The sequence below is a fragment of the Pomacea canaliculata genome, linkage group LG6 (assembly GCF_003073045.1).
Source record: "Pomacea canaliculata isolate SZHN2017 linkage group LG6, ASM307304v1, whole genome shotgun sequence".
NCBI classification, from domain to species: domain Eukaryota; kingdom Metazoa; phylum Mollusca; class Gastropoda; order Architaenioglossa; family Ampullariidae; genus Pomacea; species Pomacea canaliculata.
In genome coordinates this window covers 3,925,289-3,939,028 of record NC_037595.1, presented here as the reverse complement: position 1 = coordinate 3,939,028, position 13,740 = coordinate 3,925,289, and the positions used below count along the sequence as shown (strand labels likewise).

General features: G+C 47.4%; 1 protein-coding gene across 1 annotated transcript; it reads right to left on the bottom strand.

Annotated features, from left to right (window-relative positions):
• Positions 1–3,960: 3,960 nt before the first annotated feature.
• Positions 3,961–13,024, bottom strand: LOC112566887 (achaete-scute complex protein T8-like). Its single transcript, XM_025243304.1, has 2 exons — positions 11,257–13,024; positions 3,961–6,520 (listed from the first exon to the last, which is right to left on the bottom strand). The coding sequence occupies exon 1, from the start codon at positions 12,548–12,550 to the stop codon at positions 11,273–11,275; it is 1,278 nt and encodes a 425-aa protein (XP_025099089.1). The 5' UTR covers positions 12,551–13,024; the 3' UTR covers positions 3,961–6,520; positions 11,257–11,272.
• Positions 13,025–13,740: the final 716 nt, after the last annotated feature.

Below are 13,740 nucleotides of genomic sequence, written 5' to 3'. Positions count from 1 at the left end.
AATTCTGTGGCTAAAGAGTGCAGTCTATAATTATAAAATTTATTGCATAGCTACAGAGAGAAATATATTTAATTCCCCTCTGTGTCCCATATTCTCTACCAAAATTATATTCCTTTTGGAACAAAATAAAACAACAGAAATGCACTCATCCCTCCATCCTGTATACACCAACATGTGCATGTTTACATGTTTACCTGTGCTCACTTCTCCAAACTCCGCACACTGTCCTCCCAGAAACACCATGAGGCACACATTCACACTCACACACACACAAACAACCTCAGAATAGTTTGTTGTCACAAGCAGCCACAGCTCTACATCTACAGGTAGTTCACAACAATAATTATAGCTTTCGTATCCCCATCCCCCTTTATCCCCACACCATGTTTTCCACTAAACATTATTTTTTCGCTATTTGTTAGCGGGTTTTTTGTGTTTGTTTAACCTGCAAACCCGTCGTTGGCCGGCGCCCCGCTGTGCCCTCGTTTCTGTGAAGACGTGAGTGTCGGGAGGACAACAAGTAACGCACGACAGGCATTGCTCCTGTCCAAACATTCACTTCAAGAAACAGGACCTTTTTAAAATAAAACTGAAAACAGATACATCATAGGGCCACGCCCATGTTTCCTCTCTTCAAGTGCGACTGCCGTACACACGCACAAACACATCCGGGCACACACACACATACAGCTGCACGCGCACGACAACTATGCATACAGACAGACGCACACTGATGCATCGGCAGATAAAGACAAACAAGCAAACACTCAAACACACTCAAAGAAAGACAAACAAACAAACACTCATTTGCTCGTTGCTTCAAGCGCTCGGCTACTGCAGGAGCCATGCACCACGCACTTTGAACTTTGCTATTTATAGAAGTCATGCATTTAGTCATAGGTGAGGAAAACCTTGTCGTTTCCTTCATATCAATCATTGAAGAATACAGTAACCACTACACCTCGGGAACTCAAGTGTGTTTGAATAATATTCATGTTGTGTGTGTGTCCGCGCGCGTGGTCGTGTTGTAATGTGAGAAATGAACTTTGACCCGTGTGCAATAAACTATTCTCACGTCCAGACTGAGCTAGAATCCAAAATTTTACCTACACCTGCTTAAAGTTAATTATTAGTAACTCTTAGCAAAGCTGACTGTTTTTCCGCCTCTGAAACTTTATCTTGTAAAATGCTTTGCCCATAAAGTCGCATTTACTTTAATAACTGTCAATATTATTCTACTCGTCAGTGTATATGTCAACGCTTTTTTTTTCAAGTAAGATATACCTACAATGTCTTATCGTTATATATCTACCTTGCTATGTATCAAGCCAAATTCTTAGCCTAATGTCACGTGGCAAATAAACGAATTCTTCTTCTTCTGTTTCTTCTTCTACTACTACTACTAATAATAATAATGCTAATAACAACAATAATAAAGTGTTATCTTAACATATATCTATCGAATCTAATGTTCATGTAGATTATGCCTATATAAACATATTCTGTAGACCTATATTATCTTAGGTCTTAAGAAAGTCATTCTAACAGGTCACAGGTTCTTGACACGTTTTCCACATTCGGCATTCTTCTTTTCCACGCCCTGTGCTCTTTCTTTGAAAAAAAAAAAAAGAAAAGGAAGAAGAAAATCCAGATTAAGATAATTCGCCATTCAGTGGCGACTTGCTGCTCACAGATTACCGGATGTCAGGCCTGCCAGTAATTTGCAGCACATTGACCGCGAGGCGGGGTGGCGGGGTGGCGGGGCTTAGCACGACTGTGATCACTTTGCTGTAATGGCGGCCATGGAGGAGACAAGAAGCACTCTGTGTCAGCCATGCCCCATAAACAAGCCCCCACGAGCTTTAGGAGGGACTCATTAGAGTAGCGAGTGCAGGCGGAGAGGAGGGGTGTGTAGGGGGGTTCATTGTCTGTAATTTGCTGATGATTAGCGAGGGTTTGAGGGCCGACCATGGCCGCGCCAGATCCTATCGGGACCTCTCCCCCAGCAACTCAATCCCATGATTGGCGGCTTTTCGGGGGTCGACTCTCTCCTCCCGCACCCTCCCATTCTCTTAGCAGCGCGTGGAGCAAGAAGTAGTGCGCGGAATCGTGCGCTGCAACATTATGGTTAGAGCTTGTTGGTGAGGATGCCGGTCTTGGGAGTGAGGTGCTTATGTCTGCCTTACACGATGCGACTAAAGCCTGCTTCGCACACTGCGACTTTAGGTTTTACTGGGGAAAAATATAACATTTCAAGAACAGAGCAGTTTACTTAAATGAATTAAGACTCGCAATGTCTAAACAGCTATTCCTTCATGTCACAGACATGTTATAACACTGGACATATGAATAAATGGTTAGAACTATAGCCTAGATGTCAATAAGAACATTTGTGTTGAAAACAAACATATTATATATATACTTCTTAGTGTTATGGTCTTGTTCTCTTTCTGTGCAGAATAATATTTGTAAATTTGGGCTTGACCCTAACCTCCCCTCTTGCCGTGTCCAGTAGTTTGAGAAGGGTTGGGATGGCGGTGTTAGAAAAATGGTTTCTTGTACTGACTGAACTCTGCTATCTTTTCAGAGAATCTGTTTCACTCTCTGGATTACCTTTAACATTTGTCGGTTAGTAAAGTGGCTCCGGTTTAAAGATAGCTTGTATACACCCAAGTATCAACTGGTTCCTCTCTCTCACTTCTTTTTCTTCTGTGTGTGTGAGAGAAGAGAGAGATACAAAGAAAAAGATGGCACAGAATAAACACGAGTCGCACCATTATTTTGCACAAATAAACAATGATGTGGTGAGTCACTAGTAAAGCAAATATATCTGACCAACAGGCGGCGCTGAATAGAATGAAGAGCTAGGGCACGACGAGAGGGCAGTCTAGGCCTCTGTGTCATCCAACACGAGAAGGCAGTCTATAACATGCATCATCATCGTCATCGTCGTCGTCGTCGTCGTCGTCGATGTAGCTTCTATGTTTCCCCTCTTACAACGATCTTTCATTCTCAGAAGAATTATATACATTGTCAAAAGAATTATAAGGATGGCGGTTTTTTAACAACACTGAAATTGTTTCCACTTCACATAAAATAACTGCGAGGATGGACGTGGTGAATAAAGACAAACCCTGACAAGAAAAAAGTTTATTTCACACTTACCACACCTGGAAGGTGGTAATCCTGAGGTAAGGGAGGACAGAGCACGTTAAACTCACTCAACAAGAAGATGGTTAAAAAGACGGACAGGAAGAGGGGGAGAGAAGGGGAGGGGGAGAAAGAGAGAGAAAGAGAAGGGTTTCGAACGGTTGGAAAAAAAGTAGGACAAAAGCAGGTTCGTCTTTCACTCTGGCCCTGTGCTTGCCGTGAGCGAGCTTCTCAATGAATCAACAGGTACGGAGGAACTGAGTGGACAAGAGCAGAGCGACTGATGTATGAATGAAGGGGCGGTTTGCTGGGAGGACGTGAACTTCACAAAATAAGAAACGAAAACGTAGCTTGGAGAATTCGTGTATAATGCGTGCAGCCTGGAGTCGTGTTGTTGTGGTGGTGGTCGTGGGGTTGTTGTTGTGGTGCCGAGGTATTTGTGACAGTGCGTATGTGAAGTGTTTACCGGAAACAAGTCCAACGGTTTACACGCACATGCACACAACACACATAACATGTTTATCCATCAAACCACGCACTACAAACACTACTGTAGCTTATATCCTGACAGATTCACGTTTCTCATACTTACATGTAATTAACTCATCTCGCTCTCCCTCACCCAGGTGTTCAAGCTTTTCAAGAGTTGCGGCCCGTTACAGAGTAGGAGAGTGTCAACACAGGGACTTGTTGTATTTGGGGGAATGCACAAGAAGGGTCGTCAGCTGTTTGTCAGTCTGTCCGTCTGTCGACTGTCAGACGCATTCAAATTCAAACTTGCAATGACAGACTCCAACGACACATCTTCAGTCAAAATATATTTTCATGAAAACTCCATGTCGAGTAGGTTTCAATATTTCGCTGTACACCTTGTTAAGCAGCAGGTAAACGGTGTTTAAAAATAATAATAATATAAATCTGACAACACATGTACAAGCAGCCAAGAACACTTTGGTGGTATATACATTGCATAGATACACATCGGCGCCAGTATTACCAGAAACATGTCGATGGTATGTACATGGCGGAATACACAGTTAATGCTGAGTGAACACCGTGGTGGAATGTACACATTGAAAATAAACAATAGTTTTTCAAAAACACATGATTCAATATATTAAAAAAGGACCCAATGGCTCATGTTTTCTCGCTTATTTCATCTCTTATTTTATTTTAATAATACAGAAACAGGTTCGACACACAGGCGCATCTCACGAGAGTACACGCAGATGAACTGCACAAGCAATACTGATGTAGAATGTGAAAAGTGATGGAGACAGGGAGCTGGTCAGTGTAAATATCGAGTTTACCCTTTGTCTCATTTACAAAATTCTGTGACTGACAACAGACTGTGTGTACCCAACCATCTTAAATGTCTAGAACTGAACATCAGCACTCACGTGACTGTCGCTGTTGGTAAACAATTCGGACTTCAACCTCGAGTTAAAAACATTGTTTTCCAAGCAGTCAACAACCTTTCCTGACATCTCCACAAACTCTCGGGCACCGGTAGATACAATTGTTTCGTCATAGACGACTGCGAAGGGAAAATTTTGTAAGGAGTTCGAAAATAAACAGACTTTTGTGCGTGGGGTAAACATGATAAAAAAAAAACATAAAAAACAACATTTGAGTGTCTACAACACCAACATCTTTCTTTTCTGAATGTACGGCGCCGTTGTTGCGACTTAGAACATAATTACTGTTGTTTTGAGGGCAAGTAATGTTTAGCACTTTCGTCTACGAGTCCCATTTGGCCGACCCTCGGCAAAGTATATTGCGGGGAGCCAGGTTCCCTATAATTATCGGCCTATCCTCTGGCTTGCCTCGGTGAAATATGACAGCTGATGCAAATTGTCGCGGGAGCATAATGAGCTTCTAGTTGGGTCGGGTGGACAGAGAAAAAGGCGCCTCGACAGCAGCGGGTAGTTCTGACGAGGGTTCGCTAACACGAGGTGTCCCCTCGGAACAATGTCAATTGAAAGGGTAGTTGTCACCCGAGGTGCCGATGTCTGCAGAGGAAAGAGATTCGTGGGGGTCATCTTTAACCTATTCCTGGCGGCTCTTAAAGGGGCGGGAAAAGGGTGGTGTGTACTTTTGTGGGGTATGGGGGGAGAGCTTAGAAGTACAACGGAACGGAGGAAAAAAAACTGAAGGAAAGGACCGATGGAAAGTGGATGAATAGAAGACGGGTATAAAAAAGAGTTTAGTGGTTGAACGGAGGTAGCGGCGGTCACTCATGGATCCTCCTTGGCTTCGGTAAGGTCAACCAGAGGGCACGAGTAGGAAAAGAAAATTCTAGAGCTGGCGCGCACGTGACGATAAGGGATGCGCGCGCAGCCAGTGAAGAAGGCTTTTTCAATGTCGCCTCCAGCTTTCAGTTCTAGTTCAAGTGCTGTATTAAAAAAAAGCACAGACTTGCGCAAACAGATTTGTAAAGTATATTTTAAAAAAAACCAGGTTGATTGATTTCATCTCTCTTTCTCTCACATCTTCCGTCCGCACATCTGTACACACGACTAACTGCTTAATCCAACCATCCATACAACAGTATCCTAATTTAGGTTATCCCATCCCCGTGCGACATGAACATTTCAGCAAAACAGAACAAACTGAACAGCACTTAAAGGCCTTAAAAAAACACTTCACATTTCCAGCTCGTTTCCTGTGATGGTTCCTGTCTTTTCTTCCCCGTGCATCTAAACGTCAGTCCGTTCTCGTAGTCGCGGAGAAGTTAGTGTAAGGCACAGTTGAAAGAGATCCGTGAACTCCAACTTGTTCAAAAGGAAGGCAGCACCGAGCACTCTGTATAAAGCTGTAAACAGTGTTTGTGCGTGACCTGGCAAGAGCCACATACCAGTCTCTCGTCACGTAGATATCGGTGACCCCAAGCAGAGGTCACGTATGCTCGACCCCAGTCTCGTGTAAATCGTTCACCTCAACCAGCAGTCACGATTGCTGACCATGTAGACGGGTGTCCACTTCACCTGGTTTTCGTTTGAGATTAACAAGTTCCGCTTGAACAGCGGGTCAGGAGTCATTACTCAGAGGAAGACAATAACAATAAGCTCTCGCACTCTCTCCTTCTCTCTCTCTCACACACACACGTGCCCTACTCGACAATTTCACAGTCAGCGACATCTGTCTGATTTTAATGTCTCGCTGCTTGTTACTGCGAACCCAAGCGGAAGAAGTCAGCGCTGGAAAAATAAGGTGAGCTTGTCGGTGATCGACTGGGATCCGCACCCTCTGCCTTCCACCCTCTTGACGGTTATCTCCCTTGGTGCGAGAGCCATCTTGCTAGAGCAGGTCTCCCTGCGCCGACTCGACCCTTCTGATGATTGGCCACGCTCCAGTCAAATGAAGCTTCCTGTAACAGAGGGCGAGCACACAATTAGGGCGATTGCGAATAATACTGGGCGTGCGGACTGCGAGCATTATAGTTTACAGCAACAAATGTCAACAGACATGGCGACGTCCGCCATGACACCTCATCACATGGCCGCCCGTCTGGTCCGCAGAATCATGGGATACGCACGTAGCTTGAGGAACAAGTATAGAAAACATAATTTCTGTCTGAATGAATGCGCATAGAGGACTGCGCAAACACCAGAGGTCGCTTTGCTTCAATGCTGAATGTCGAGAAATGACAGTCTAAATATTTTCACAGAGATGTAACAGACCGACTGAATACCCGGCGGTCTTAGCAAACCCGGAGCTTGTTTGCATAAAATAGGTTGTAGGACGGAGGGAGAGTCTGAGTTCGCTAATTTAGACACACATAAAGCGAAACAAAGAAAGAAGCGACCCCCCAAAAAAAAGAGAGAGAGGAGTTGAGACACACACATACACATATATAATATACACATCTCTGGGTAACTACAGACATGGCATACATACAAATACATCGCATGCTCATCAAAATACGGACAACAACATGGAGCAGACGACAGAGGAGGGGAAGGAGGAAGAACGAGAAGTTTCGAGAAACAGTGGATAAGAGAGCACAATGATCATGCACCCCGCGTGTCCTAACTTCTCGGTCAAGTTTCGGTGTTTACCCAGCGATCTACCCGGTTTACCGAGGACAAGGGGTGTGGGGCTGACCCATTTCTCGCGACTGCCCGTGAAAGCGAGGCTCACTTCCCGGCGCCAGACCAAAAGGCGATGCAAGAGGCAAGGAGGGGATGAAATGTGAGAATAATCAAATGCCTTGCCCCCTTAATGGTCGAACATGAAACATCTCGTGTGTCTGAGCACGAGGAGAAGTTCAGAATTGTAAAGCACGTGACATCTCTCTTCAAATATTCTGTAAGGACTGAGGACAGGGTCAAAAAAGCTGTAGCTGTTACCCGCCATTTGGCTTCATAGCCTCGATCCTGTTGTATATAAAGCAATTGAATACTTGAATACACCTTGCATGGAATTTAAAATTACAAGATTTTGTGTTGTTGTATGTCTGTAACTGTCTGCCTTTGTACATCTTGATCTCACAGTTTTGTTACAGTCATTCTGGCCTCAACCCTCCTGAGATCGGATCTCGTCTCTGGCAGACCTTCTTTCCCCGATAGGATAATTATCATTTATACTGAAGGCATGGTCTACATCTGCCTCCATTGGCAGAGATGTGGCAACTGGCACCTCACAACCAAATTACATGGCGCGAGGGGAGACCTACAGAAGGGGACTTCATTCACCAGAAGGGAACTGCCCGGGTAGCTTGTAGCAAAGGGAAAAAAGAATACGAAGAATAAAGTGTTGGTATGAGGGTACAACATCTCGGATTTACAAGAACTGGAATTGTATGAGGCACCCGAGCGGCACTAAGCTCCTTCATTTGTCACAGTTACGTCCCCTTACACGAAGCGGTCCTGTCACCAGGGGAACACCAGCCTGCCACGTGCGCTTCTTTCATCATCCAATCCCTTCAAAATAAAGCTAAAAATAAAATGAAATACACTTAAAAATCTGGGTGTAGACGGGTCGGGTCGAGGCCTCAGAAAGAAAAGAAAAAAAGTTAAACGGGGTGAAAAGACCTCCTTCAACCGCTAACCTCGCGTCTCGCATTCATGGATCCGAACCAGACAGGCAGGTATGTAGGAAACGTCCATTCAACCACTCAAGAACAAAAGCCAGAAAGAAAGAAATGGTCCCGACGGTCCCTCCTGGCTTTTCATTCATGGGTTGATACGTTCTGTAAGAACTGCCGTCAGTCATGTTTGATTTGCCTTCTGAATGAATGTTTTCATTGTGCTCAATATTGACTCGCAGCTACCATAAAATGAAAAGGGAGGGTGTTGGGAAGTTTTGGGAGGGGGAGTAGGGCAAAAACTCTTTGAGGCACCTGTTTGTGACCTCCTATAAAAAATCTCCTTTTTGTTTTCTTTTGACCCGGACCCTGTCCGTAAAATACGAGGGTGGCCTGATTGTATTTACACAGGCGTTTCCAACTCAACTGAGAGTAAATGGCAAATCTTTGCAATTAAACTTCATGCACCCGCTAGCCATCTGCTGAAAGGAGGGAGAGATATGGTGGAGGGGCGAGTATGACTATGTATGTCCAAGAATAATCATAACACAGAAACTACAGCTCTCTACAAACTGCGAGTACGTTTATATATAGATATAGCATACATATTATATACACAAGATGTGTTAATTAGCATTTCTCAATCAGGGTACACGATATTAGGTGTCCCTCATAAAAACTTTGATTCAAGCTTGTCCCCAGAATAGGGTCACATGATCTGCTTGTGCTTTGTTTACGCCTGATGATGCAAATGTTCCTGACATTTTATGGCCGAAGTAAGAAGACACGTGTACAGTCATCTGACCAACATCGCCAAATTCAGTGACCACAGCTTAATTGATTTTATCAAATTGAGGTCAAAAGAATTGCCTTCTATCCTCCGGTCCTAGATGCAGGCTAAGATGGAGGATGGGTTGGGTGGTGAAGGTCTCGTCCTGCAGACCTGCTCGCGACTCAGTCATGTCGCGCTGTGTGAGACGGGCTTTAGCCTTTCTCCGTGGCACGCTTTTGAACCGCAACAAGACATAAATAACTGAAAAGGATGGGAGTCGATGCTCAAAACCCGTGCACCCACGTGACCCGAGGCACCGAGGCCCCGGCTTTCTGTTCTTTCAAGTCTGAGATTTGTATGCGCCTTTTGGACCTCGGCGCAGCGGGCTCGCGATCTCGACATCAAACGGCACGAGCCGCCATTGACAGCCTCGGCCTCACCTTGTATCACTGGCCGCCATCCACCTCGTCATGGCGCCTTGCACCGGAAATGAACTCTCACCTCGTGCGCGAGCGGCCGTTAATAAAGCGTGTGTGTGAGTGCGCGCGCTTACTCAATGTTAGAAAAATACTGCTTTTAACCGTTGATTATGGGATGGATGGTATTGAATTACAGGAATCGCTTGGTGCTCCGTTGAGATGCGACATACGAAAATACACCCGACATGCAGCTCTCCTGTCTACTCTCAGAACACTAGACTTCCCTCGCCTAGAATAATAGACTAACGGAGGATCACTCCCGTGTCTACATCATCGACGTACCAAATCGACTTGATGGCTTCCTGCCATAAAACTGAAATGGCCTACCCCCTAGCGGCGGACCTGGGCTGTCAGGTTTATGGAGTTGGACGGGAGAAAACAGCGAAATAAAAAGTAGGAATGGAAGCCATCGTCCAGGCTGAGTGCTGCGAACTGAGGGTCAAGCGAGGTGCGAGGGTTGTCACGAGGCTCGAGCTAAGTGACAGTAAGGACTCTTTTTTTTTTAATTTTTGTGATTGACATTGTGATCTTAAAGAAACAGGAAAAAGATATTTTCAGCAGTAATAACAGCCTTCATGCATGCCGCCACTCTACAACTTTCACGCATGCGCACTGCCACTTTCCTCATACGACCACGTCATGCACGCCGTCCTACGACCACCTGATACACACGGGCACAGCAGGTATACCAACCAGCTGATGCACATAAGAACTGTTGATATGTTTTACCTACACAACCGTTATCACGCTACCCTTAAATCCTTCCAGAACCTTCTCTCTCCCCTTTGTGCAACTAATGGGCGCCACGTCGAATGTCGTCGTCGCGAATAATGTACCCGTAATTTCAGTGACTCAACACGGACACCCTCAAGCCACGCTCTCACAACCAATTACGCCAACCAATCAAAATTATCTGGCGGCACGCGTCGCAATTTTACGGCCAATCAGAATGCTGACGGTTGCGCGTGCCTCCCTTGTTATCTTTACTCGAGGTGGGGTGGGTGGTTCAGGGGGACAGGGGAGAGGAAGTGGCTTTTCCTGCGCCAATAAACTAGCCAGGCGATCAACGAGCGCGGTTTGTTTGTTCTCGTCTTGCCTTTTGCGATGAAATCAATGTTTTAGACGAATAAAACAGCATTTAGCGCGCTGCTCGACTCCATTGACGCCCAACGGCAGCCACACAAGGACCGTTGACAAATTAGCGCGCGGGTCACATCGCTCACACCCGACCTGGCCTCGCACTGAGGGTACAGTCTACCTCGATACTTCGCCACCCCTATATGACAACATCCGGTATGCATAGAAAGGACAATTAGGTTAAAAAAGGAGGGAGGAGGACAGGCGTTGCTGATTAGGGTTGAATGTTTATTTTCACAACCCTCGTGTTGCAGCAACGAACATTTTTTTGTTACAGAGCGCTGGAATAGACAGACGAAAAAAGGGTCGGATTTTGTTCACCCCTGGCTTATGATTAGAATGTAGATGAGGACTTCAGAAAAACAGGAAGAGGAAAGGAAGAAAAAAGACAGAATGAAAGAAATAAAGGAAAAAAAAGAAGAGAAAAAGAAATAAATAACAAAGGAAAATAAAAGAGAAAAGAAGAAAAGTCTCACGCTGACCGTTATCCACCCACGATCTACACGAGTAAATGTTTCGATGCAAGAAGACAATATTAAAAAAAAACCAAACAAACAAACAAACAAAACAAACAAACAAAAACAACAAACAAACAATAGTTCATCAGGAAATAAAGCAAAACAAAACGACTAAAAGCAACGCAATGCAAAGGAAGACAAAAAGAAAAGGAAGATATATCATCAACTGACCTGCGACAGACTGCAGCTAGCGAAACACATCTTCGTCCGCGATGTCGAACTTGGCGCACAGCCAGTCGGCCAGGTCAGGGGACAGGTCGTGGTAGGGGTCACAGTTCGTGCTGTTTGTCTCGTCACACGAGATCTCGGACGCTCCGCAGCTGGACTGACTCGGCGACGAGGGACTGGACGCTCCGTCAGACCCGCCGCACCAACGATCCGCCAGGTAGTTGTAGCTGTCGTGGTCGTGTTGGAAGACGACGGCGGAGGTGGTAGTAGTGACGGTGGTGGTGGAGGTCCCTGGAGAACCGGGGCTGGGGACGGGGCTAGGGGCCAGGTGCGAGAACGGGGAACCTGCCGCTAGCCTTTCTATTTCCGGGACAAAGGTCAGCGTAGGCGTGATACTCGTGAAGTCGTCGTCGTCCTCGTCGTCAGCCTCGTCTTCTGTCGTCTGTGACATTTCGCATTCGAAGTCGACGTCCGATGTGTCCTCCATTAACGCGACCGTGGAACTGGAAGCGGAAGTGGCACCAACACTTTCGTCCGATACTGCTAAAGCGGATGTGACGTCAGAGCCCGTCGCTGACGTCACTGCCCCGCGGGATGTCAAGTGGATGGTGTCGGCGATGGTGGTGAGGAAAGCGGAGCCGGAAGACTCGGTGGGGTCAGCATCTCTCAACACCTGCTGCAGGTGCTTGATGTAGCGCACGGCTTCCTTCAACGTGTCCACCTTGCTCAGCTTCTTGTTCTGCCGACCGGAAGGCACGTGCTGACGTAGGGTCTCGAACCCCAGGTTGACCTGCTTCACCCGATTCCGCTCGCGCTCGTTGCGTCTGGCCATGGTGGCCGGCATGGGGCGCGGCAGCCCCAGGGAACCGAAGTCGATCCGGCGCTTGCAGCGTAAGGCGCTGGGTTCGTTTCCGCTCCCGCCAACGACGACGTCATCTTTCTTGAAGCCTCCCTTTAAACCTCTCATACGGGCGCGGGTCGCCGTCGTCTTGTCAGCTCTGGTGGCGGTTGGGTTGTTGCCGCGGTTGCTGCTGTCGGCCTTGAGAAGGGGGCGGAGGGCTTGCAGGTGCTGCGCGACGGTCGGAAGTGACGTTTTCAGCACGATGCAAGGGCCGGCCACCAGGAACCGCTCTCCCGTCGACGTAGTGAGGGGGATGAGAGTCCTCACCTGCTGCTCTCCCCCACTCACCGTCAGCGCTGCCAGCGTGGGCATTGTCGTCGTTGTCGTCGTGACAGCGGCCTTCGCGAGTGTCAACATGAGTGACGATGACGATGACGATGATGATGATGCAAGCATAACACATGAAATGTACCTGACCTCAGGGCTTCGTCGTCGATCGACTGCGCACAGGCGACAAGAAGTTCCAGGACACACGACGAGCCGGAGTATGCCCCAGCGGGGTGAGATCGCGTTCCTTTAGTAGTGGACGCGAGGCGCGGGGCGACCAGGCTCCCTCCACACCCCGGTAACGCGCGAAACGCTGTCTGCGCACGCACGGCGCGTGGTCGCACACTTACAGCGCTCGTGCCGAGATCCACCCGGCTTGTGGGCGGCGCGTTGACGGCGCGAGGTGAGGAGGGCGGTGGGTGAGCCACTGCCGGCGCTGCTTTCTGGCTCAAAGGTGTCTTCCTTCTCTACCCTCTCTCTCTCCCCCAAACTCTCCCTCGCACCAACCTGTGTTAGTGTTCACAAGCCAACCCTCCGTGTGTGTGTGTCCTACTTAACTGAAATTAAAAATGTTATTCCACATTGACGTACCCGGCATGCCGCCAACGATAATTTCGCTCATTAGGGCTTTGATCTTCGAGTCGCTCAGCTGATCAAAAACAAGAGACCGCAGACATTGGGTGGGAGTTAAAAATCACGGCTGGAGGGGGGAAGAGGGAAGATTGAGGGGGATAAGGGGAAGAAAGGAGGTGGGAGGGGTAACCACGTGACTCGGGTCCTACTTGTCACCGCGAAGCGAGTCGCGCGAGTCACAGGAGCACCGCAGACACGCATGCGCAGACGGGGACGTAAGAAGAGGGACGGGTGGGGTGGGGGGAAGAAGCAGGTTACGACCTCAGAATGTCCCCCTCCCCACCAACTTAAGCCACGCCTCGGCCATGTACCCCCGCATGACAAACTGTCAATCATACGAGTCTCGCGAGCCGCGCACGTGCCCAGGGAAGATAAGGTGGAGGGGGGAGCGGTTAGAGAAAGGGGGGAAAGAGAGAGAGATTGTCGCTCAACTTGTTCATCGTATCTGTCATCAATCTCGATTACCTGAGGATGGTATATATATACCCTGCTACCCCAGTCCCTGCTTCCCCACCCTCCTTTCTTCATTCCTTACACCATTGACCCCCTGCAGTACGTGGAGTTCTAATCACTTACAGTTGAACCCCCCACCCTGTTCCGGCATTTTATCCTTTCTTCAGTTCTCTCTTCCTTCCAAGCCTCTATCAGCCATCACTGTGTAGTCTCTTGCAGTCACTCTCATCGCT